Here is a 25682-nt window from a genome sequence, read left to right on the forward strand (position 1 = left end):
TCATCAAGGACCCCTCCCACCCCGGTAACCACCTGTTTGACCTGTTACCGTCGGGCCGAAGATACAGGTCACACAAAACAAGGACCAACAGACTCAGGGATAGCTTCTTCCCGAGGGCTATCACTGCAGTCAACAAAGACAAAAAGAAATCCGGATGACCGGTCGTTCACACTGCATAACTTCCAACTACCTGTGCAATAAAACTGGGCCTAAAGTGCAATAATCGGGTTTCATTCATACCACGTGTAAATATATCTGTACATATAACTTGCCTTTTTATACCTCCTCTATTTTTAATTCTTGTGTTCTCTTTAGGTTCTTATTTATTTTATTTAATTAGCATTGTTTGCACCAAGGGAGCAGCGCTCAAATTTCGTTGTACTATGTATAATGACAATAAAGGCGATTCTGATTCTGATTGGGGCTAACCATCTTGGATTATTGCATGAACACTCCTAAGTCAGAATAAGCGTTGTTTTTCTTGTGGCAATTCTTAAAACATCCATATTGCAAATAATATCAGGAATGACTTATAATTCCAAGGACCAGAATCAGCCCAAACAAAGCTACAAATTAGGAAACTGAAGCAATTCCATCACACACAAATAAAAATGATAGAAACAGTTTAAATCAGCATGTGTACTGGTTTATTAAGCACAGTAAAAGAGTACTCAAGTTTAACTGTCTTCCTTTCCAGTCACTAAAATTTTAAGCTACTTGCTAAAAGTGAAAGCACAAAATTAAAAAAAAGGAGGAAAATGATTGAAACTCTGAAATGTTCAAAACTGGATTTGTCGAACTGTATAGTTTGTCCGATGTATTGGGAAGAGCAGGTGTCCAAAGTGGTGTATATCATTTTGTCCAGCACTCACTGGGGGAACAGATCTCTTGAGGTATTACATAATCATGTCATGCCTCACCTACTAGCTAAATGTCTTCTATCATGTTTTCCATAACACATTTAATGGTCTGTCACCTCATAGGGCATTATCCATAGTGATAATAAGCTGCCATCCTCAGCTTATTCTTGGTCAGAGAGCTAGCACTTTTTCTCCTGCTGGCTCCCTTTCTGATGGCTGAAAATGGCAGCAACTTTTTGGGTATTCATAATAAAAAGTTGGCACAGGGAAACTGTAGACATGCAGAAAGTCACTGTACATTGCAGATACAGCAGATTTTTTCTTTTTTTACTGGTAACCCAGTCCACGTTGCCTGAAGTGGCAAAAGATAGGGATGGTGATGCACAGACAGATAAACTGTAAACAAAGAAAAAATATAGTTAAATATCAAACAATGTTTTGCAAAGGCGCAACAGACAAAAACATATAAAAGGCAAACCTACAAAGAATATAGTTTACATTATTCTAGTACAGGTAAGCAAACACACTCATGCCGGCTGCAATTTACAGAATGAAAACTAAGCCACTGTGCAAATGTTGCATCTTCAAGCAGCTCTTATCAATATCTGTTAATATTTTATCATTAACAGTTGGTCGAATTGTTATGTGTAATGTTAAAGGGTTCACTCGTACAAACCCACAGAGAATTATCACCCAACACATGGCATTAGCTATACAGAGCATTTTAGCACCCTTCACCTTACTGCTTTGGTTTTATGTACCACAACTTAACAGTTTTGGCATAATCTGAACAAAAAGCTTTGATAAACCCGCAGTGCGCTTCCTGTTTAGCACTAAATAGCAGACAGGCACAGTCGGACTAGCTGTTGAACGTGGCAGAGCATTTAGGCCACATGCGTTGCTCAGGAGTTGTTGGAGACCAAAACAGAGCTAAAAGGGGAGTGACTTAGATTAGCCGTGCACCATGAAACATGAGTCCAAATGAATGCTGACACATTCGCTGTATCAGCCTTCGAAGGTGATAATGTGTTTACAGCTTGTTCCACAGCGTTCCCAGGTGGCAAAATAGCACGTGGTTATTAGTGAGGTGGCTTGAAATGAACAGTTGTCATACACAAGACAAATGAATCATGCCTACCTAGCTCTGTCAAGACAGCCACATCGTGAGTTTAAATAGGCATTCAGCTGTTTTCAGCTGCACAAAGCTCATGGCTTCCAACATGGCAGCCACTGTTACTACCTCAAAAAGTAATTGACTACAGACTCTCAGAGCATTACTCTGCAGCTTCACAACTCTCTGAACATTTAAATGTCAAAGTGTGTTTCACATTTGGCCACAGGTTCATTATGTAAGTCACATCATGCCCTGCAGTGTCTGATAGCTAATATACAACACTTGCTGGGACACCACTAACTGGGGTGTCGTATGAAGTGCAATATGCCTGGTAGTTTGAACCAAGGGTTACTTCTGCAAGCCTTATAATGAGGAAATTGAGGAGGCTGAAAATATTGTACCTGTATGATAAACATTGTGACAACACCCGCGCCTGTGCTGAGATAGTTTCTGGCAAACCAGTTCCTCAATTTAAGGAGACAACCCTGAAAGACAAAATTTGCATGGTTATCCTTTATTTATGTAGAGTAATGACTGAGCATACACCAATAGAAATCACACTATTACACCAATGTCCTGTTTACAGTTACACCAGCAAATAAAATAACAGGAACACTGATTGCAGGTTGCGGCTGCCCACAGCTCCATAACTGTTGCCAATGCCACAACATCATGAAGTTGCAATTACACAACTCTGCAGAGGGCTTTTGTTTTGAAAGGACAGATAAAGTGGAGACACGTGGTGACACCCAGCCAAGGCGTGAGGGGAGAGAAAGAAAGAAGAGAAAAAGAAAGAGAAGAGAGAGAAAGTTAGATTTGATGAGCTAACATTAAGTTAGACAGAGGGCCGGGGCGTTGCCATTGTCAGCATCAGGGTTTCTGGGGGTTTAGCCAGAAATGCCTTTGGACTAGCCCTGAATCTTTCTGACATAGAAAAATCTACATCTATTATCTGTCTATAATGATCTTAAACTGTAAATAATTCAATTCCTGACCACCTCTGGCCCTTGCTGCCACCTGTCTGTGGATGTGGAGAGACTGAGGGAGTCGGCAGGGCTGGGTAATGTCCTCTTGTATACATGCTCAGTCAGTCCTCTGCAGTATTCCTTTAGCATCTCTCTCTCTATCTCTCTATTGCTCAGAAGGGTAAATAAAACAAAATTCCCCTAAATTATGAATAACTATATTTTTGCAAACCAAGTGCTGTATTATAACCAAAATGAGACTATTGACGTGGGAAGAGATTTCTCATACGCTACAGTGTATGAGAGGAAAATCATTGAATATTTGCTGCACATACAGATCCGTGTTATTTTTCCAGCTTGGACAGCTCGTTCTGATGGAAACTAGGTGTAACTCGTTGACTACAGTAGGAACGAGGCGTTGTGTCATCACAACAGAATCTCACCATGTCTCAACCCAAGCATAAAGTAGAACTTACAGCTAGATCAAATACTGTAAAGCCAGATAAAGCAGCATCAACCAAGTTTGTTACAAAATCACTGAGATTCTGAAAGCACAGTTGCTAAGGTGGTGCTTTGGCACAGCACCACTGGCAGTTTTGAAGTGGTGAATACAGTGCCAGTCAACACAGAACAGCGCAGCATAAGAGCCTCAGCAGCAGGTCTTCCTCTATCATGTATACATGCTATTTTGGTTTATGTAGGTGCAGCAGCACAAAGTGCAGAAAGACTGGCTGGAGTTAAATGTTGTATATACGATTATTGTTCCTCCAAACAGTAATAAGGGAACTGAGAGGTCCTTGATTGAGGACTGGAATGATTTCTGGGTCACATGCAGAGTGAGGAGATGTGAAATAAGTCATAATTGTTCTTCACAGTTTTTGCATTTAGTTATTTCTTCTTTTTCTTTTTTGCAAGTAATATTGTCAGTATTTTTTTCTTTTTCTTTTTTTTTTGTAGGCCAGGCCTGCACTGTACATTTTTCTGCATGGTGATGTCGGTTGCCACTGATATATAAATACACCTGGATTGCATAACTGGGTTTTGTGTCAGTTTTAGTGCCTTAGCCACTTTGGCTAACCTTGTGCTGCCTGCTAGGTTCAGCACAAAAGGTGCATCTGTTTTACCTTCTGCATAGCATGAGTGGGCGGTGAGCTATTGGTGCTGAGCGTTAACATGGTGCTGACATGGGGATGCAGTGATTCAGAGGAAAACAAAACCAGAAATTTGAACAGAAAAATTAGAACATGCAGAAAAAATGAGGGAGCAGGGTCTATGAAACACTACTTGAGCATTTAGCCTCCACTACAGAGCTGGTCCATACTCAGTCTACGACACATTTTTCACCAACATACCAACACGTCTTGTACCCCCACACATGCACAGTGCACTTGTCACCAACATAAAACAAGCATAAAAATGGATCTGACAACCGTATGAATTTGATTTACGTAAGTAGTGAACAACACAGAGCCCAAAATGGAGCCCTGTGGCACTGCTGGCAGGAATCCAAACAGGCTGCCAGCATACGGGCTGCCGCTGTCTGCAGGCTGGATACACACTGTTTCTTATAGTCTAAACCTGTAATGATTAACTACTAAGAAACCAAGTGAGTTGGTGCTGTGATTGCTTCTGAAACAAGATTAAAGAGGACTTAAAGGTTTTTCATTTCAAGTCTGTCTTATGAACACAGAAGCAGGTTTACTGTCTGCCTGCTGTTAGTCATTCCACTGAGGACAGACTCCAAAAATTGTGACCTACCCTTTCATTTTGAGTGCTCCAACAGGAATGTTCAGATTTTTTTATAGGCAGGACAATTTATAGATTGGAGTCATAGCAATATCCACCTTCACACAAAGTGACCAAATGAGTCAATGCCAAAGTGTAGAGGAACATGCAATATATAAAGCAGAGATTATATATGTGATGTGCTGGTGACTGGTAGACTGGTGCAAGAGGATGTAAGCCTTCTCTGACATCTGTGGCCTGAAGCGCTATAAGAACACCATGAGCAGTGACAGGTTAGATACAGAAGAGACACCTAGAGGAGGCTGCATGCACACAATTTTCCATTTGAAGGTAGCATCCCTATCTATGTGATGATTCTCAAACAGATGAGCACCAGCAGCAAAAATATCTGTTGAAAGCTGAACAGATTTTATTCTGATTAAGTTCTAAACAGCTACCAGAATGGAAAGAAGAGAGAACTTGGCGTCTGACAGCAGTAGCAGATTTATGTCCCACAGCCCAGTTCACAGCTCATTGAGAGACAGACAGAATCAAAGAAACAAGAAAAGAATCATCTGCAGTTCACTGATAAAAATTTGAAAAGCAAACAGAATATTTGGACTAGTAACCTCTTCCCAGTTGGTTTGGATGTGGGTGTTACAGGGGTCCTTGATGCAACAGGAGACTGGGACGTTTCCCTTCCAGTCGGCCACACCATGAACTCCACAGCACCTGAACTGCACAAAAAAAAACAACTTACTAAAATGGTATGGACATGTATTTTATGTAGGCAGGGGGAAGTGAATGACTAATCTGTTAATCAATATGAAGGTGCGTAAAATATCAGTAAAACATGGTCAAGATGTATGGAAATAGAAATTTATAGAAATAATGTGACAATAAAACAAATTTCAACAGTTTTACCAGGTGCTGCACAGCATCAAAGTCCTCTTTAATGGTCTTGTTGCCTTCTGGACTGGAATTTCTGTAAATCTCCAAGCTACGCATCAGGTCCTTCTCAAAGTATGTGTCAATCTGAACAGAGAACAGGCTGCATTACCCACAATATACTGCTGCCTACTGGACATCTGGTCAGTGGCAACAGAGAGACCAGTGAGTATTCAAAACTAGGTTAAAGAGACTGAAAAAGCTGGACTAACTAAAAACTATGGATTTCATTCACCAATGTGTTCTTAAGTATTTTGTTAAATTCTTCCCTAAGTTGTTCTTAAGTTCTTAAGAAAACTCTATGTCGGATTCATGAACGTGTTCTTAAACCACAGAATTGTGCACATCTGTGTTCTTAGATTGATGAATGCCAGTTTCCTTGTAAATTGAAAGCATGTACCAGTTGGTCTTAATTAGCATAGGTAAACGCCCGAAAATGCCCTTAAAAGGGCATGAGACTGAAGGGTCATGTGCAGAAACACAAAGAACACAAAGAGATACCATAAGGGATTGAGAAAATGCAGCGGAATCAAAACGCAAAAAGAACTTAAGTAGTTCTGAAGTGAAGTTCAGGAAGTGGGCCGCAAAAGAGCCATAATATTTAGTAGCATTGATTCTGGATGTAAAATCGCACAAAAAAGATGCATGGGATGCAAAAAAAGATACAATCACACATTCAGTGAACGAAGTATCTGGAGAAGGGCGCACTACCATTCTTAAGAGTAGCTGTTTGGCTCACAACTTTACAGCTCTGGTTCACTCCTGGTTCATACAGTTCTGGTTAACTCTCATTCCTCCCATAACATCCCTTCAGCTGCAGCACCTGCGGCTATTTTCAGCAGAAAAAGCTCTAAAAAGCCACTATACACTACCTGCCCAGAACCAAACAGCCGACAGACACAGTCAGAGAATAGCTGGTGAATATAGAGGAGCATTTAGAAGATAAAGGGTCAGATATTTCCCTCAGGAGTGGTGGAGACCAAAAACAGGAAAGGGCTGACGTAGTGTACAGACTGACAGCCACAGCCTTCACTTCATGACTGCAGATTATTACAATACTACAAGTCCTTGTATGAAAATTACCAACCACGAATGTCAATACAAACATTCATGGCAATCCATCCAATAGTTGTTAACATATTCAGCAGTGAGAATATAATATAGCCTCAAACTTTGGTGCTCGGGCTGCCTATGTTAAACCAGCTGTGAGGAATCTGGGGGCTGTTTAAGGTTTGACAGACAGATACACTCTACGTCTTTTAGCTAAGGGAAAACCCGTCCTTAACAGACATGACCTAGAGAAGGCCATCTGTGCCTTTATTAGCTCGAGGCTAGATTACTGCAATGCACTTTATGTTGGTGTTAACCACTCTTCCCTTGCGAGCCCCCAACTGGGGCAAAACACTTCCCGACGTGAACATACAACCCCCTCAATCTCTATTCACTTCAGTGGCTTCCAGTTCATTTTAGAATTGATTTTAAGAATTTAATGTTTGTTTTTAAAGCCATGGGTGGCCTTGCCTCCACCTTATTTACCTGACATTTTAACTTTCCGCAACCACAGTAGGGCGTTGAGTCATCTGGTCAACATCTTCTCGAGGTCCCAAGGTCCAGATACAAGCTGTGGGGCGACCGTGCTTTTGTTGCACCTAAACTTTGGAACATGTTACCCCCTGACATACGCACTATCACTGACCCAGCCCTTTTTAAATCTAAGCTCAAAACGTATTTATTTAGAATGGCCTTTAATATGTAGCAGCACTGTGACATTTTACTTTTGTCCCTTTATGTATTTTTATGCTTTTCATGATTTAATTGTATATTGTGTTCTTATTCTGTTGATTTCATTTATCTCTGTCTTTTACTGTAAAGCACTTTGGTCACCTTTGGTTGTTGTAAAGGGCTGTATAAATAAATGTTGATTGATTGATATTGACCAAAGTGGCTTGAGTGTGTGCATCCCTAGAGCCATGTCTCTAGCATGGTTGCAAACTCCATGGTGATAATTTACTGTCACCCAAGCTGAGATCAAAGTGTTTAGGGACAAAAAAAAAAAAAAAAAAAGAAAGAATAAACTCTCCTACCTCTCTGCTGTAGACCAGGAACACACAGGCCATGGCCAGCTCCACCAGCATCAGAATAAACAGCAGGGTGAAAAACTGCAATCAGTGCAAATCAGATTCGAACATGAAAGAGAGACGGTATAATATCCCAGTCTTATTAGCACTTAACAGGAATTGCACTTGGATGCATTAGAATAAACACAGAGCTCATCAAACACAAAGATAAGCTCATTTTTTAGTATGAATTAAGCAACTGTCACAAAAACGACGTTCAGTTTTTAAAATAAATATGGGGCTTCATACTCACACTGATGAGCATGCAGCGGTTCTCCTTCATGCCTCCCAACACCCCCACGTAACACACACAGGTAACGATGGTACCAGTGACAACCAGAGTGTTGGCGGGGTAGATGGGCCAGAAGGTGGTGACGAGGGAGGCAAACCTGGAGTGCATCATCTGGAATTCCCCGAAAGCCACCACAAATGCACCACACAGCTCCAGCACACACGAGAGACAGAAGACACCTCACATTATTATCCTGTGAGTTTAGATTGGATCCAAGTCCACAATATGTCGTAACTCTCCCCTGAAAGCCAGGATGCACATTAAACCTCTTTGGCCTGTGACCCCCTTTCAAAAGAACAGCATTTGGTTGAGCCCCCCCCCCCCCGTTACATTTCAGATATCTGAGCTGTTAGCTGTTCCACCAAAGACACATTTTCCATTTCAACTTCTCATGTGGTTTCATTTGAATTACTGTTTGTTTATAATTTCACCAAAATGAATCCAAAAAAATTTATAAAAAATTGTGCAGCAACACAGTCATCTAAAAGCCACTCAGATCTCAGGGCTGACCCACAGCTTGGGAACCACATTCCTAACTGTATATAAAGTAGTTAAAAGTACAGTAGCTCCACCTGCTGTGTAACAAACCATCTGCTGCGTCAGGCTACAACGTTAACAGTTGTTAACTGTGTAAAACTGTGGATACACATACTAATAATAGTCAGTGTGTGATAGTCAGGGACATGGAAGTTTAAAAAGAGGAGTATTACACACACATTACACTGACAGTTTACAACCATACTATATTTAGTGTGGGTAAATAAACAACTGGTACTTACACTAGTAATACAATAAATAAATAATAATTGGTCTTGGCTGGTTTTACTGTGTAAAGGTAACCCAGTATTACATTAATACTATATTGAGACAAACTTTGTATGTAAGTAAATATTATTCTATAAAAGGAAGAAATACATCATATACATTTAGAGAAAACTTACTTTCACTTTAAAAAAACATTAGAAAACCAAAAATAATAACCAAAATCTTGCTTTGAGAATCTTTTCCTGTATTTATCTAACTTGCTTTAAACTACGTCAGAGCAGAAAAGTCCCGGACTGAGTGTGAGCAATAAGACAGATTTATCAAGTGACTCAGAGCCCAGTGGAAAAGTCAAGCAACTCTCATGTGATCACATGACTGATCACATGCGTGCTGAGCCACAGATACAGATTCAACCACACCTGGCATATTTTACATTCTGTAAAGAAATCCTTACAGTTTATTCAGTGCTTCGTTACTCTGCAAGAACATAGGAATATATAAATATTTCTTTAAATTGTGTGAGATCTTTGAAGTTCCAGGAATAATTAACATGAGAGATGAAGAACAATCTGCACTATTTATAATGGAAGATAATAAGGTAATGCTATAAGTAGATGAGATACATCAGGAGAATTTAGTGCCACACTGACAAGGACAGAAAATGAAGATGTTCAGACAGTGACTGGAAATAAAATGCAAATTATAGACTAAAACTACTCTTAATTATACTGCTTCAGTTAATGTATTATTAAGATTTATCATTATTATCAGAGAATGTGGGCGTGCTCGGCTATTTGTCTGTCATCGAGGATCTACTCTTTTTTTACTTTTATCTTTTGCTTAAATCCATAACTTTTGGAGTTAGTTGGATAAACACAGGTCCTGGTCTTGATGCCATTCTCTCCTTCAAAGGCCATTTAATGTCAGCCGTCCATGACAACAGGAAGAGACCGTAACACGCTGTCCAACAACGGACATAATCTGGGTTGTTATGTCCCACTGTAACAAGCATTACACTTTCACAAGTCAGCCCAGTGTTTGGTTTAGCAGGCAGGTGTGTGGCTGTAGTGTGCGCCACCTTACCCAGCAGAGAAAGTTCAGATGTATCATCATGGTTTTCAGGCAGTTCACACAGGAGCGATTCATCCTTCCTGATAATCTTCCACTGTCGGAGGAGACAGGTTCATTAAAACTGAATGCTGACCAAATGTCAGTCTGGCAGATCTCCTGAAATACTTGAGAGAAAACAAGTGAAAGTGCTGCTCTTCTTGGCGGCACAGAGTGTTTACAGGACACCACTGTTTGATATGACAACACTCAGCCATGAGGCACAATGGACACTTGTGACCTATTCAGACTCCAGTTAATCATTATTACCTGCTCTTATCTTATGGTTTTACCACTGACCATTTGTTGCAGGATTTGTGCCTAAATATCCAGCTGCAGTTCATATCTTCATATATTTTTCTTTTTATTTGATCAAGAGATTTTTTCATCTTTACATGTACACGTGTAATATCACAATAAAGTTAACAAATGTAATTTTCTGATTATACTTATCCAAACACCTGCCTTCCAGACACCAGTAATGTTGCATATACCATAACGAGTCACTTTAAACTGATTTCATTCTGAGTTTTCTTTGTGTTTGCGTGTTGTTCTTCATAGATAAAGCTGGTCTTTCCACTTTTATACAGACATTTATAAACTGACAGTGTAATTACCGGGAGGAACCCAGGCATCACGATAAAACAGGCGAGACATCTGGGGGCTTACCTTAACTACACTGTGTCCAGCAATATTCCAGTGACAGATGCGGTGAGCAGTGTTTTGGTGGTGTTTCTACCTTTCCCAGTGTTAACTGACGACAGACAGGTATGAGGAAGAGAAACAACACCTGTCCACTGAGAGGCAGTCAGAAATATCTACTTGTCACAACAGTGAAGAGGAGGGACGTCCACACTTGGCAGGAAGAGCAGCTGAGTTAGTTTCGGAAAACAATCATCAGATGAATTCACCGCCTGTTCACCTGACTCCTTTACTTCCTCTGGTTGAACACAAAAATTTGAATTAATTTGCTAAAAAAATTCTGAAAACATGTTTTTACTTGGTCTGAACACATTCTGAAGCCACTGTAAACTGTATAAACTTGCACTCAGTTGGTAATTTATTGGTCCACCTACGGCTAAAATGAAGGCGATAATAATAATAATCTTTATTGTCCATGGATGAGAAAATCTACCTTTGGCTTCACGGGCTGATTGAAACACATCATTTTAACTCACAAACAATAAATACAATAATAAATTAGCACAACATGCACAGTGAGGGCAGTTTTGTGATTTCTTCATAAAGTGGATGAACATGATCAGACACTATTTTTCTGTTTCACCTACATTCTGTATATACACCCCAGCTGTTTCTGCTCTTTCCCAATAATTTTACTGGCCGTACCTACACCATGTGCACATATTAAAAGTTAAAATACGACTATAAACAGTCTCTAAAATACTCTGACTTATACCATATGATCCCGATTTCCTGATTAGATACAAGCGATGCTTTACTTTTTTTTTTTTTTTTTTTTAAGTATTCAGTGTTGGCTGTAAAACTTCAAGTGCAATCGAAAATTAAATATTTGAACTCCTCTACAGCTTTCACAGGCTGATCATGATCATTAAGGCACTCAATAGTGACAGGCACCGCGCTGGCTGCCAAAAACCAGCTCCTCAGCCTTATTGTCATTAATAAGCAGGACTCTGTCTTCACACACTCTAAGTTCACCAATGTAGTGGAAATACATCGACTGATTAACTGTGTCCCCCCCCTCTGCGTAAGACTAACTCAGCGGTCCTGCTGTAAATCCTCATTCCTGGAGGTTCTTCTGTTCAGTTCCTGCTGAAACTGTTTCAGAAACGTGCTGATCAACTTCATGATCTTTTTGGAGAATGTAGTCTGTGCTGCTGTTAAACTGTAGTGTGCTATGTGGACAATTTTCAATTATTTTAATTTTCAAGTTTCTATTATTTTGTCAGTGAGGTGTACAGTCATGCAAACATGCACGCACACACACCTGTCTTCAGATCCAAATTTTTACAAATTGCATTAGAATCTTGGTTTTTTAACATATAAAGTTTTTATGAAGTTATTAATAAAACGTTTTGTACAGAAAAAAAAAAAAAAATCCATTACCACATGAGCTAAATCACCGTAGAAACTTTTATTGAAAAAAAAAAAAGAAAAGACACAGGACCAGGAAGAACTTTAGCTCTTCACTTATATTTTCAGTTCAGACAAAGATTTTGATTAGCAAATTAAAAGCTGAATTTGCTTAACATTGATTTAAATAATTAACCACAGGGCTGCTCACAGCCCCAATAATGGCTCATGAATTTAATGAAAAGGACAAACAGCTTGACATTCAAAACAAAAAAAACACCTACACAGGCAATTAGAAGAAAGGGGGGGGGGGGAGCAGTAAACCTTTCAGAGAGAAAGGTCTACAAAACTTCAAGAAGCAGGCAAAGAGAGTTGTAACTCTACGCATGAACACACCGTGTTTTTAATTACAGTCGACTATTGACTGATATGGCTTCAAACAGCTATGAGAACAAAATGACAAATGCAAACAGACAGAGAACAACTACCCAACAGTTAGCACTCCTACAGATATCTCACTCTAACAAAGAAGCGGATGTTATTTGCTTCACTAAAAGGTTTATTGTGCAATGCTTTACTGTGCTCTCCTGCTATGTATCAGCAACGGCCTCGTAGCAAATTCACTAACAAATGAATCGAGGGCTGGTGCTCTGTGTTAACCTGCTTGCTGTCTTGTGTGAACTTTGTGAGTGTAACTGGGAAGAGTTTGATGACAGAGTTTTACTGAGTATTACCTCACACAAAAACACACAGGTTAAGCCGGACAGTAGTTTTTTCATCAGATGGAGTTGTACACTTTTGGCCCCTGGATTTTTATTCCCTTCTGGTGTGAACATGCAGCTTGTTTAGAAAAGTACAAACCGGAGGCGCCTGCAGTCACACAGCACTGACCATGGCCTGCAGCTACATTAGCGGCTCCTAGCATAACACACCTACATCTCTGACTGAACTGTCGGTGGTAGAGCTGCATTGTGGATAATGCAGACTCTAGGTTTTGACGTGGAAGAAAAATATATCAAATAAAAAATGATAATTTTTCACTGCGTCCACCATGAGTCTGACATTGTTATGGTGAGATCTTCTGGAAAGTTTCTCACTGGACTGCATCTTAACATTTCACTGCTTCAAACTGACTTTTGCAAATAAAAACCCACCGATCTGTGAGGAATTAAATGTTCAGTGACTACAGGCCCCCAGTTTTAGAAGGAAGACACATGACATGTCACAGCGAGAGAGCAAAGGTGTAAATAATAAAATGAATGATGGATGAATTCAATTTAGCTGTTTCAGTGTCAGGGTCCTGCTACTGTTCATGCAGACTCAGTGTCAAACTGTCATGGTTTAGTGCGACACTTGAATAGAACCGAGCCATTAGTAATGTGGTGTTAATGTTAATGTTAATGTAACACCCGTGCTTTTCCTGCCGTGACAAGTCCAAATGTCTGCTAAAAGGCCTGTTTGTATAACCCGTGGTGTCCAGTGGATGTGGCTGTGATTAATCAGTCTGCGAACACAGTTCCAACATTGTTTTCAATGCTGTGTTTTACAAGCATATGTTAAAAAACATGTTTGCAGCTTTTCTGTGATACCTTTGGCTGCACTTCACTCGTTTGTCAGAAAAAAACCTTATTTTACTGTTTGTAAGAAAAGTTACAAATGAAATGCAACATAAAAGTGATGCATTTCATTTTGGAAGCAGTGTAGTTGTGATACACGATGCTGCAAAGCTTCCATTTTTATGGGGTGTGTGTGTGTGTGTGTGTGTGTGTCTGCATTGGAGCAGACTGACAGCACAGTGAGAGGAGGACAACAGACAGACAGACAGACAGACAGACAGACAGACAGACAGACAGACAGACAGCAGAGCTTTTTCACATGTGTAGAACAACCAGTCAAATGTTCAGCAGGGGAACAGACTTATTAAGACTTTAAGAGGATACGACGCATTAGTTGGAAGTTTAATCCGATTTTGCACATTGCTCTGTAATCATCTGTCCTTTCTTATGGCTGCTCCATTAGTTCACCCTCATACATGAGACCAGCATTCTATAGAAATCTACATGAGGAAACCAGGTTTTTTCTAATAGCAAAACCAAAAGATAGATACCAAACTGCATGTAAACTGACTGACTGTCACACCAGCTGGAGAGTCAGTGGATCACGTGTAACAGTGAAGGAGCAGACATGTGGCAGCGCTATTCACTGGACACCGTGGGAAAGGCACCACCTTACATATTGGCATAAGAAGCCCTGCACCATTTTAACAGCTATATTAGAGGTGACACAACTAAACAGTAAACAGCATTGATATTCACGTACTCCTCGGTTTACTCAAACTCACATTTGACAACATAATCCTGCATATGGCTATTAATTTCACAGTGCATCAAATTCCAAAGCAACATCATTTGAGTGAATTAGCTGGTAAAACAGTGAAATATTTATATTGACTGCCGCAGAAGAACAGGGATTTTGTTAACAATGATGGTTGGTGCACGACAGCTGGATAAACCAACTTATAACAGAACTGAATGAAGCCAAACCATTTGAGATGTCAAACAGAAAAGAAAAGGTGGAGCTCAGACCTGCAGAAGGGGCCAGAATATAAAGTAAGACCTTGTCTTTACTGGTCCTACCTAGGCACTTCAAACAGTACTGGTGACTCGAGTCCTTCCTTTAATGTACAACATGATGTATCGTTGCTCATACATTTTAAAACAGCTCACACAGATCCAGATCACACAGGAAGTGCTTTTTTCCTGGCTCCTAAGGTGCTCTCAGATGCACAGAAGAGCTCGATACAACTCAAACTTCTTCAGTCTATAGTGATTCACAGGCTGATTGGTCTTCACAGCAGGTACGAGTCAGATCAAAGCTGCACGCTGGCAGCACCGAGTGGCAGTGAGAGGTAACTACACTCCCGTGCCAAAAAATCTCCAAACATGGTGCCAGTAAACTACATCCAGCATCCGATTCTGACGTTTTTGGTTGTTTGAAATCTACAGTGGTTCAGTTATTGTGATGGGATGCTGCATCCCACTGTGCTTTAAGTTGCTTCATCTTCCATAATACTAAAAAAAAAAAAAAGAAGAATATTTCACAGCTGGCTCACCTGTTCATGATCTCTTGACCTGTTCATCTCAGCAGTTTATGTTCTCTTGGCTCTGGGCTTCAGACCCGGGAGGTTGTTCATTTAGTTCATTTGATTGTATGGTTTCAATAAAGCTATCGCAGTCTTTGCATTGTTGTAATGTCATGATTAAGAAACACACATTCTGAAAACCCACATGGATCAGTTGGTCTCTTATCAATAGAAGCGTTTACGTCTGTTTTCCTTCCAGCGCCCGTAAACCACCAGTCCGACCACTGCCAGTACACCCAGGCCCAGGATGGAGAAGAGGAGGGTGAAGAAGAACTGGACTCTGCTCATCCCTTCCTCCTGGACGTCCACTGCAGAGGAAAAGGATGATAGAGTCATGATCAAACAGAGGAGGGTTCCAGCAGTGTTCAGTTTAACTTTATACAACCACTTAATGAGGAGGGATTTCTTGTAGTTTCATTTTCTCTCTGCCAAAGTCGATAACTAGTTCAATCAGTACAAATACTGTCTGGTTATGCCACCATGTGTATCACGGCAAGATAAGCTGTGTTTCCCCTTAAAACTAAAAAATAACGGCAGCATGTTGCGACCACCACAACTTCTTCTGTTAAATCTTTATTGTTATTTTGTGTTTTTTTTTTATTTTTATTAAAGACATTTTAATTGAAATCAACTTATAATCAGGTAACTACAGCAGCCTTTCACTGCCACTGTGACAACAAAAACTTCTGCTCAGTTCCTCATCACAGGCCAGCAATAATGTTGCACATGAACACAAAAGGTTCCCGCAGCAGTTTCGGTTACATCACATGAGAGACTTTCTGCTCTTCTCACTGGTTTAAAGTTAAAAGGTGATGTCATACATTTCTGCGGACCAATCAGGGTTTTGCAACATCTGAATCTAAATCTGACGATGGTGAGTTGCCTCGCCACTGTCAATCAAATCTGATCCAACCACAGCTTTGAAGACCTGAGGAAGCAGAGTGTGAAGCACTCAGTAAATAAAACTTACTTTGACTGTTGCACATCTACTAATGAATGTTTGATATTACTTACAAAAACTTAAAATCAAAGCATGTTCTCCAAGGATTTAAAAGAAAAAAAAATATCCCATCTCGGTTAAAAAAGAAAAAATATATATTTTCTCATTATTACTAGATCCTATATTGTTCTGTTTCAACAAGAAACTTTTCTTGTTATAGAATATCCTTCATTTTATCTTGTTACATCACAAATCTTTGCTGTTATTTCACAAAAATCAACATATCTCATTTAAACAAACTTTTCTCATTAAAACATAAGTTGGTTTGTTTAATGACAAGAAAATTCCACATGTTGTTACAACAAGGAACAGATCCAGTCACACCCTAAAGAAACAACACCGTCACCTACATCGTGGTTCCCAACCTTTTCCAAATCATGGTCCACTTGAAAATCTCAAAATTGTTGGTTGTCTACATCCAACGGCGTAACATTACGGAGACCAAACAACACATTCTCAGAGCATTTTCATTCTAATAATAACGATTGAACATTCAGGATTGAACTGAAAGCACTGGAAGCTCAATTTCTCTTTTTTGTTTGATGGGACGGCCTTATCACAGAGATAGGACTTCATACAGGAAAAAATGTTTTTAAAGATCATTTTGTTTTATAACATTTTAAATTATTTGTCAGCCCACTTTCAATACTTTTGTAGTCCACAGGTTGGGAACCATTGTGGTCTTCATGTAGTGAATCTGAATAGAACTGGTTAAATGGTTTCTGTCATGATATCCATTCATCCTTCAGCCTGTCCCGTGCTGGGTCATGGGGCTGGCTTGGGGGGTTTTCCAGCTCACTGTGTTTTTTTGTCAACTGCTGTTTTCTAGGTCAAGAGAGAACATCTGATCTCAACTTTTACACTAACATGGACGTTAGGAGCTCAGATAGAAATGGAAATATCTATAATTCTGTGACAACCGGGCAAACTCCATCTGCTGAGGATGACTGTGAGAAATACAGTGAGGAAAAATAAGTAAACACGCTCTCCCCTCCCGTTTGTGAATCATAACTGACCACATATAAAATATCCACCAACTACCAAGTAACACATGACAGCACTGAGAGTTGAGGAGAGGTGATTGTGGAGCATCTACCTTGAAACTGCTCCATGTCGTCAACTCTGGGTTCAGTGACTTCTTCCTCTTCCTCCTCCTTCGGAGTCCTCTCTACTGTCAGCTGGTACAACTTCATGGAGATGATGTCATGATTATCTGGAGCAGCACAAGCAAGTGATTAACACTTGAAAGAAAGAATTCACACAAACCACTTGCGCCATTTCAGTGTTTCTTCTGTCATTTTAGCATCTGTGGAGTTTGGAGGAGAAGCTAGTTTATCATCATACCTGTCAACTTTCTGGACTGTTTTGGTCTTATAAAGATCTAATTAAACTTTCATTGCATTTAACTTAACAGTGGTTCTCCATGGTTAAGCATCCTTCAGATGATTCCTCGTACCTGACAGGTCTCCAGTGGCAGACGAGGCACCAAAGAAGTAGCCTGGAGGTAGCCGCAGTCCTGTGATGTCAGCACAGTGTTTCCATTCCTGCTTACCGTCGACATCCACCATGAGCTGGAGGGCAGAGGAATGGTCAGCATGAGTCACGGGGGAAGACTGTTCGCTCCAGTCTGAATTCAAATCTCAGTCTTTACAGCTGCTAACTTATGCAGAGGAAAGTGAAAAAGTACCACAGTTTATTGTTCAGGTTGTTCTGTGTCATGTACTGCTCTATAAATCCTCAGTTCATATATTCTCTACATGCTTCTTGCACTTTGTGATAAAGCCGTATGTCAGGGTGTCTCCAGCTCTGCACTCTCAAGTCATTTTTTAGTTATTTATGTTTTTGATGCATTAACATGAAGGAAATGTCTGAATGTCATTCCCTCCCTTGGCTCATGTTGGCACTGACAAAAGGAACTGAAAGGCTCAGGGGGATACGGTCCTGATGGTTCAGACAATTTGGAAAAGGTTCTCAACTCAAACCGGTTCTGGATTCCCATCCACAGGTCGTATTCACAAGGCGGCCATTTTCCTCTGACATCACGCTCAGGGTAGGAAGCTCAGATTCTGTCACTGAAGTGGTCACTGCTGCGTCATATAATCTGACAAATCCTCTGAACAGAACAGGAGCCCCTTCATCATTACCTGTCCCCTGTAGAGAGCTGTGTTTTTACACATAATAGTGCATATTTCTGCTCTGACAGTGGTGGTATCCTCAACGTTGACTGCAATCGAAACAAAACTGTTCGTAGTATTTCACTTGCCTATCCGAAACAAGTAGAATAACACTCATTCACTTCACAACAAATAAAGAAAATTAACAGTTATGCACCTGTTCCGTGATCCTATTACTGTATCACTGGGGCAGGTTAATCATGAAACTATATAACTTTAGTTAATGTGTAACAGTTGCACAAGCCAGTGGGTTGATTTGCCATATGACAACTTTAGATCATTAGAGTTTCATACCGTGAGTCTGTTTTTGGAGAGTCTGACAAGCAGGAACGTGTCGTAGATTGCGTTGCGCACCATAGCAGTGCACCCCCCGAGTTCAGTGGGTCGTCCATCGTAATCATGGTCATATGACAGAGTCCCATTCCCCAGCATTACAGATATATATGGGAAAGTCCTCTGTGAGGAAGACAGGGAAGACACAACAGAGACACCTTTATCTGCTATTTACAAACACACACAGTTACATTGTTGTTTCAGTTATGGCATCACAATCACACCAAACACTGCTGATGAATCCAAACAGATGGATTTAATGAAACAGCACAACACAGTGAATACTTTAAGATGGGATGGACATTCAGCAGCTCAGCTTGTGGAATGAACAGCACTTTTTCTGATGCTACCTGAGCTCCAGGTTGTGTCTTCTTCACATTCGTAAGGGATGCAGAAAAAGAAACATGTCACATCACTGAGATCAGTATAATAATGGTAAAGAAAGAGGCCAGGTGCAGCCTGCACGCTGGCACTCTTTCAAGTGGTGTCACAGTCAGATTTGACTGGATGGCTTTTCATCACTGAGCAGGAAAACATTAATCCAGCAAAAATAAATACATGTGCAATCGCCAGAAACACTTTAAACCTGTTGATCTTCCTTAATAAAGACAAACATGTAAAGATACAACATAATAGAGTCTATAAGAAATGTAGCATTTAACTATAGAGAAATACCAGCAGTAGAATACGACGGCCATGAAACAACTGTCACTCACATCATGGGTCTTGTCAGCGTTGGGGTAAGTGTCCACAAATATTCCAAGTCCGACGAACTGGTTCATGTTGCCAAACACAGGACCTGCAAAGAAACAGTGAGTGAGGCACATCGGGGCATTTCTCATAAACTTACGTTTGTTGGGCCTTTTGCAGTTTCACCACAAACATGAAGCAACAATCATGAACACAGCTCAGACAGGAATAATAATAGAGGGGAGGTGAAACGATTGGTTGATTAATTGGTTGACCCAAAATTATGCATCAACAAATTTAACAACAGAATAACCATTTAAGTCTTTTTTTAAGCAAAAACACCACAGAATTATTTTATTTCAGCTTCTCAAAGTGAGAATTTGAAAGTTTTCTCAGTTTGCCATGATAATAACCTCAGTATCTTCAGGTCTTTGACTGGTGTTTGGGATCCCACTGGATTTAAACTGCTTGTTTTTTCCAAAGACCTGGCATGGACTCTTTTTTTTTTTACTATTCTCGGACGACATATAGACCAGGAGGGTTTAAAGTTGATACTGTGTCAACTTTTAGTTGCAGCCAAGGCTGAAAATATTTTCCCCTCCTCCCTTGTAATAAACGTTGCTGCTCTAGACAGAAATATCGCCACTTATTAGTCTTGATATTTGTGACATTTCATTGCACAGACCAGACAGGACAACTGATGAAAAACAGTAGATAATTGGGGTTGTAATTTTACTGAGGTGGGAGCACTCCAAACAGAATCACTGACCAGTGTGAGTAATTTTAAAATCACCCTACGTCCCTTGAAAAATGAATCCAAATGGGGCACTGGAAACAGAAATTGGACTTAGAGAGATTCACATTAATTTACACATTGTATCTTGTGTATTTGAAATGTGTGGACACAGAAATTTCAAATATTGTGTTTTTCCAAGCAGTTAGCATTGAAGCCGGGAGTGGATACGTGCAGCCACAACTTGGTTTCCCATGTATCCAGATGTATCAGTCATATACAGCTGAAACGATTCCTCAAGAAACTTCATTAACTCTATTAATAAAAGCCATCAAGATATCAAAGCCTTGTTTAATCCATATGACGGCTCAGTAGTCACCGTTAGAGATGAAGGGGTTAGTATTACTGTTTAAAAATTATTATCACTAACCGTGGCCGATTACCGTGGTTAATCACTGTGGTTAATTTGACTTAGGTCAAAACATGGCAGAAGACACTGACAGCGAGAGTTTCAGCCTTCTAACACCTTTTACACCACAGTCAGTGGGTGTAAGTGGGTTTTTTTTTTTTACACCTGAGTAAACCAGCTATAAAAGGCTCCTTTTACAGCTGCCAGATGAGTTTACCTTTCTGTTCGGAGCGATGTCATCACATAAGCCTGTGAATATTCTCATTTGTCCAGGTCATAGTATCTCAAAGGAGTTTTAAATCGAAAGCAACTGGACTTGGTTATTTGTCTAGGAAGACGTTTCACCTCTCATCCAAGAGGCTTCATCAGTTCTTTCTCGCACCTGACCAGGCTGGGACTGGTCCAACTATCTGGTGTGGAGACCCAGGTATTTTTAACCTCAGGGAGGGGCTTTCACAAGGCTGATGATGTCATTGGTTCCCTTTGTGCTCCATGTGCCAACGACAGTCGTTAGAGTGACTGTCTTGGTGGAGAGTTGGTTTCGACTTCATTAGAGCCCTATTGTGTTATAACGACAGTCGTTGGAGTCACATGCCACTTGTGAACAGTTGATTTTCTTGGAGGTTAAATTGTTGAATCTCCTGGGAAGGGATGAAAGGGCAGCATTGTAAATTGGAGATAGGTGGTGTCTGAGGCCTCCTCCCCTGTTGAGGGATGGTTTCTCTACTTTCACATAGATGGCTTCTTTCACTCCTCTTTCGAACCACCTGTCCTCTCTGTCCAGGATGTGAACCTTGCTGTCCTCAAAGGAGTGGGCTTTCTCCTTAAGATGTAAGTGGACAGCAGAGTCCAAGCCTGAGGAGTTAGCTCTCCTGTGTTGGGCCATGCGTTTATGCAGTGGTTGTTTTGTTTCTCCAATGTAGAGGTCTTTGTATTCCTCATTGCACTGGACTGCATACACCAGGTTGCTTTTTCGGGTGTGTGGTGTTCTGTCCTTGGGGTGTACCAGTCTCTGTCTGAGTGTGTTGCTGGGTTTGAAATACACAGGGATACAGTGTTTGTTGAAGATCCTCCTGAGTTTTTCTGATACCCCAGACACATATGGGATGACTATGTTGTTTCTCTTGTTTGGTTTTTCTTTCTCAACCATTTTGCTACTTTTCTTTCTGGAAGCAGAAGTAGTTTTCACAAAGGTCCAGTTAGGGTAACCACAAGTTGTGAGGGCGCCTCTCAGGTGCTTGTGTTCTACCCTTTGGGCCTGTGAGCTGGTGGGTACGTTATCAGCTCTGTGTTGCTTTCGATTTAAAACTCCTTTGAGATGTCATCACATGCAATTTTAATAGACCTGTGTTCTTTTTTTTTTCTATTTTCTATATTCTACATATTTTACATATCTTATGTCTTATTCTTCAATAAGACAAAAGTAGTTCTTATCTGAATACGCGATTCATTGACGGGTGACGAGAGAATACTTGATTACTGAAATAATCGATAGCTGCAGCCCTACTATCATATCATCTGACTGACTGTGAGGCCACATAGTAAGATGACTAGTGCAGTTTCCAACATGTTGGATTATTCCTTTTTTGGCAACCAAGACTGAACAACTCCTAATACTAGACTTTGAAAATAGATGCTTTTTAATACTGTTTTTTTTCACACTACATTAAATAAGCATCAAGCAGCTTTTTACACCTGTAGGGTCTCTTCCTACCATTCTGCATGCGATCTCTGGTTAACCAGATGGCCAGTCCATCCCCATTCAAATTCTTCTTTCCCTGGCCGTGGATTTTAAAGTGCACCTGGAGCTCCCAGTCCCGCAAGAAGAAAGGCTAGAAAGCAACAGAAATGCAGACAAACTTACTCTTGAGCTGTGCTAAATGCAGTATGTTGGTCAACCAAACTGAGTAACGTATTCTAAACAGGCTGAATTAGTCCAGTGTCAGTGACAGTAAACTTAACTCAAAGGGTCTGCACAATACTCATAAGATGTGCTATTTTATTGTCAAACTCAGACTTTTCTGACAATGACAGAGTAACTATGTGAGCCTGAGGTAGGTGATGTAAGAGGTTTAGGTGTCAATTAACACAGGGCAGAGTGTATGTGTAGGTTTTACAGTTTGTTGCAAGAGACATACGATTCGACTCCACACTGCTCCCTGTCTGCTCTGCAGGTCTGGGGTCAGCCTCACATGGTCAGGTGTAACCACGGCAGTGCCCATCAGATCCCACTGTGAAGAGCTAGAGAAGCCCAGCCCTGCAAAACAGCAATAGACCTGTTAGCTAGTGTATTCACAACTGTACACACAGTAACCTCAGGAGACTGAGCCAAAGGAGGCTTCAATCATTCAGTCAAGGTAATGTCAAGGTAATGGTAATGTGTACCTGAGATAATTACCAGCCACAATAGCAGGCCTATCATTGGGTTCACCTTGTGAGTCTGTGTGTGTGTGTGTGTGAACAACAACAAAGGCAGGTTTGATTACTTTGGCAGATGTCTGGATGTGTGTCCTTGGAAAAATTTTTGTCCCCTGCAACAGCAACTTAACCATGTAAAATACAGTCAAAAACTCAGTGTGTAGCTGAGATCATGAAGGCCAAGTCCTCATACAGTAATTTAGTATTAATTACTTAGTACTCATAGGTCATAACGTCACCGTGTTGACAGCTATTGCGGCCGGTGCGATCTCATCACAAGATCTTGTGTCTGTTGGGGTGAAAACCAGCCACTACAAAAGCAGTTCTCACTAACCATCAGGTAGCAGCAGGCCTCTGGCTTCAGAGGGTCAAAAACAAAACTCGGACAAGCTATACAGAGTCATATCATTTAGCTCAAAAAACATATTTAAGTGAGATAAGTACTGTGTAATAACAATACAAAATACTTGTGTATTGTAATGTCATCCCCCGTCTCTCTCTCAAGGTATGAAAGGCAGGAAGAAGTCTGTAAGTTTCTCTGTCTGGGGACATACAGTCTGGGTATGTCAGTCCCAGACATTCAATGTTAGGGGGTACACTGCCAAACTCACCCAATATATACAGACAGACAGGCATCCCGACAGCACACACTGCAGTGTGCTCCACATGTCACTGCCTTTACTCCATCAGTGTTCACGGCTGGGTGTGTGTTTGAGTTATTTTAGTGTTTTTAGAGTTGTGCTGCCCCTGAAATCTTAATTAAAGAGGTTGAACTGTTATGGGACACAGAAACTGGAAATGGAAACCGGCTCCTTCCTGCGGAGTCGCCTCCCACTCAGTGGCTGAGACAGTCCCCAACGGCCGCACATGACAGCCGCACTTGTCGGAGCTAACTTTAAGCGACTGTTAACTTAACCGGGTAAAGGTAGGTTAGTTGTAAGTTAGGCTTTGCTAACCGTATTAGTTAACAATTATTCGCTGTGGATTAGTAGTTACTATCCCGTGCTGTGACGTTAGCTAAGTGCCTGCGAGGATCAAAGTTCCTCTTGGTAAATTATTATCCGCAGCAGCTCACATTAAAGCGACATGTGTAATCCGAGGATTGGGCTACGTCATGCGGAACGCTCATTTTGATTGGATGAATAGTTTGTGTTGGTTAACGTCAACCCGGTTAGCTCAGGCGCACTTGCTAACGTTAACGTCACCTCCAGTTGACAGTAACGTGACTTACCGCGGTACGGCTTCGCCAGAGAATATTCCCGCTTCAGAAAGTCCTCCATAAAGTCCCGGTCGTTTGCCAACGACTGGCTCATCAAAATACATACGGCGACAAACAAACATGTTAATTCACGGGTGTTTTTGAAATAAAACATTGGATGTAAAAAACTGAAGCTTCTCATTAGAGCTAGACTTGACTTGCTTACAGCGGCAACCATCTTTACACTCCCACTACTTCTTTCCTCTTCTTCTTCTTCGTCTGCTTCATGTTTAACAAGGAAATTACGCTTTACCGCCACCTGCCGGTGTGGAGTGTACTTCGAGATTTTAATGGAATGAATCATATCCTCTGCAACAGCGAATAAAAGAGAATAAAAAAAGAAAGCATTTTTCTCCTGAGCCTCTATGCAGAGTATCTCATAAATCAGATCTTTTATTAGATCTTATCTTTCATGTTCATATCTTTGACATCAAAGTCTAACATGTTCTAAAGTCTCTTCCACAAAGTCCTGTGTTATATTTTCCAATTTTGATCAGCATGCTGTTGAGACTGAATGTGGATGTTCTTGTTTCTTCTCTTCTGTTTCTTTTATACCATCTTATTTCTCCAACTTTCCTTTGAATACTATAAAACCATCATCTCGCTCTCTCTCCTTCCAAGTTCAGTGTGTCCCAGTCTAATCCTGCTGCTCAGAGTGTCCTCTCCTAATTTTCCCCAGAGACCCTCCCACCCCTACTTCATGCAGGAACTACCTTCCTAATTTTCCAACACTGATCCCCAAACAAGTGTTGGGCGTGTTGAATTTAATGAGCAGTCTTTCCTCAACACCTGAAAATGTTTTTAAAGGGCCTGTAAACATGAATGCAATGTTACATTGATGATGAAACGTGGAGAAACCTAATCTCATGCCCTGCATAATTTGCCTTCATGGTCTTTGTCAGGTGTATTTTCTTAATAAACACAGTGGGTGCTGTTTTACCACTGGTTTTAGCAGATTATCTTTCTAAAATATTGTTGAGAGTGTGGTAAAACACCCTAGAATTGAAGGCGTGTTGGATACTGTTACACACTCCACATGATGGATAAGCATGGAGACAGTGTGTCTGTGCGATCCTACACGACTGTTTGTGCACTAGTTGTGCCACAGACTGATACTCGTTTTATGAAAAAGAGAAGAGTCATACATTATATATATAATCAGGAGATCTCAACTACATCTCGACATCTATGACGTGATGAAACTTCTCAGCTCCAGCAGAAGACGTCATCCTGCATAAGTATCATCATCATCATCATCATCATCTGCATCTTCACAGCTGGACATGCTTCAGGGGAATTGTACAATAGATTGTCGCATTGTACTCTTGTATGTGATGGATATGTATTTTTTGTATGGGGTGCTATGATGAGACTGGTGTTACTTGACAACTAGTGGAAGAAATATTGGGATTTTTTTTACCACAGTACAACAGTTGTAGCATCAAAATATACTAGTACCAAAAGTGAAAGTACTCATTATGCAGAACAGCACATTTAAGACTAATATATCAAATATTAATATTGGATTTGAATTATTGATATACGTGAAATACTATCACTCCATTGCACTTTCTCACATT

The 25682-nt window shown here is 40.6% G+C and overlaps 2 protein-coding genes across 6 annotated transcripts; both read right to left on the minus strand.

Moving 5' to 3' along the window:
• Positions 1–630: 630 nt before the first annotated feature.
• Positions 631–10741, minus strand: LOC139623597 (leukocyte surface antigen CD53-like). Of its 4 annotated transcripts, none has more exons than XM_071481928.1 (8): positions 10563–10741; positions 9870–9951; positions 7983–8171; positions 7697–7771; positions 5589–5699; positions 5294–5401; positions 2376–2459; positions 631–1256 (listed from the first exon to the last, which is right to left on the minus strand). In XM_071481928.1, the coding sequence occupies exons 2-8, from the start codon at positions 9930–9932 to the stop codon at positions 1188–1190; spliced, it is 699 nt and encodes a 232-aa protein (XP_071338029.1). In that variant the 5' UTR covers positions 9933–9951; positions 10563–10741; the 3' UTR covers positions 631–1187. The 4 variants fall into 4 exon arrangements, with proteins under 4 accessions (XP_071338029.1, XP_071338028.1, XP_071338027.1 ...); XM_071481927.1 differs by having other exon boundaries at positions 9870–10013; positions 10563–10736; XM_071481926.1 differs by having other exon boundaries at positions 9870–10021; positions 10563–10735.
• Positions 10742–11991: 1250 nt separating this feature from the next.
• On the minus strand, positions 11992–24324 carry lman2lb (lectin, mannose-binding 2-like b). Of its 2 annotated transcripts, none has more exons than XM_071481923.1 (8): positions 24076–24324; positions 22565–22683; positions 22141–22258; positions 19311–19393; positions 18556–18717; positions 17544–17658; positions 17184–17300; positions 11992–15395 (listed from the first exon to the last, which is right to left on the minus strand). In XM_071481923.1, the coding sequence occupies exons 1-8, from the start codon at positions 24278–24280 to the stop codon at positions 15253–15255; spliced, it is 1062 nt and encodes a 353-aa protein (XP_071338024.1). In that variant the 5' UTR covers positions 24281–24324; the 3' UTR covers positions 11992–15252. The 2 variants fall into 2 exon arrangements, with proteins under 2 accessions (XP_071338024.1, XP_071338025.1); XM_071481924.1 differs by lacking the exon at positions 24076–24324 and adding an exon at positions 23456–23889.
• Between the last annotated feature and the right edge of the window lie 1358 nt (positions 24325–25682).

The sequence above is a fragment of the Trachinotus anak genome, unplaced genomic scaffold (genome assembly GCF_046630095.1).
Source record: "Trachinotus anak isolate AG129_WGS33_773 ecotype Australia unplaced genomic scaffold, CSIRO_AGI_Tana_v1 ptg000008l, whole genome shotgun sequence".
Lineage (NCBI taxonomy): Eukaryota > Metazoa > Chordata > Actinopteri > Carangiformes > Carangidae > Trachinotus > Trachinotus anak.

Bases quoted from the DNA above. Each gene is read 5' to 3' on its own strand.
- LOC139623597 (XM_071481928.1), bottom strand. From the start codon at position 9,932: ATGAATCGCTCCTGTGTGAACTGCCTGAAAACCATGATGATACATCTG. The intron at 5,402-5,588 runs GTAAAACTGTTG...TTTTTTGTGCAG, and splicing joins TTGATGCTGTGCAGCACCTG to TTCAGGTGCTGTGGAGTTCA. The intron at 2,460-5,293 runs GTTACTAGTCCA...TTTGTCTTTCAG, and splicing joins TCCAAACCAACTGGGAAGAG to GGTTGTCTCCTTAAATTGAG.
- lman2lb (XM_071481923.1), bottom strand. From the start codon at position 24,280: ATGGTTGCCGCTGTAAGCAAGTCAAGTCTAGCTCTAATGAGAAGCTTC. The intron at 22,684-24,075 runs GTAAGTCACGTT...GCTGTTTTGCAG, and splicing joins TCTGGCGAAGCCGTACCGCG to GGCTGGGCTTCTCTAGCTCT. The intron at 17,659-18,555 runs GTATGAAACTCT...TCTGCCCTCCAG, and splicing joins TCTCCAAAAACAGACTCACG to CTCATGGTGGATGTCGACGG.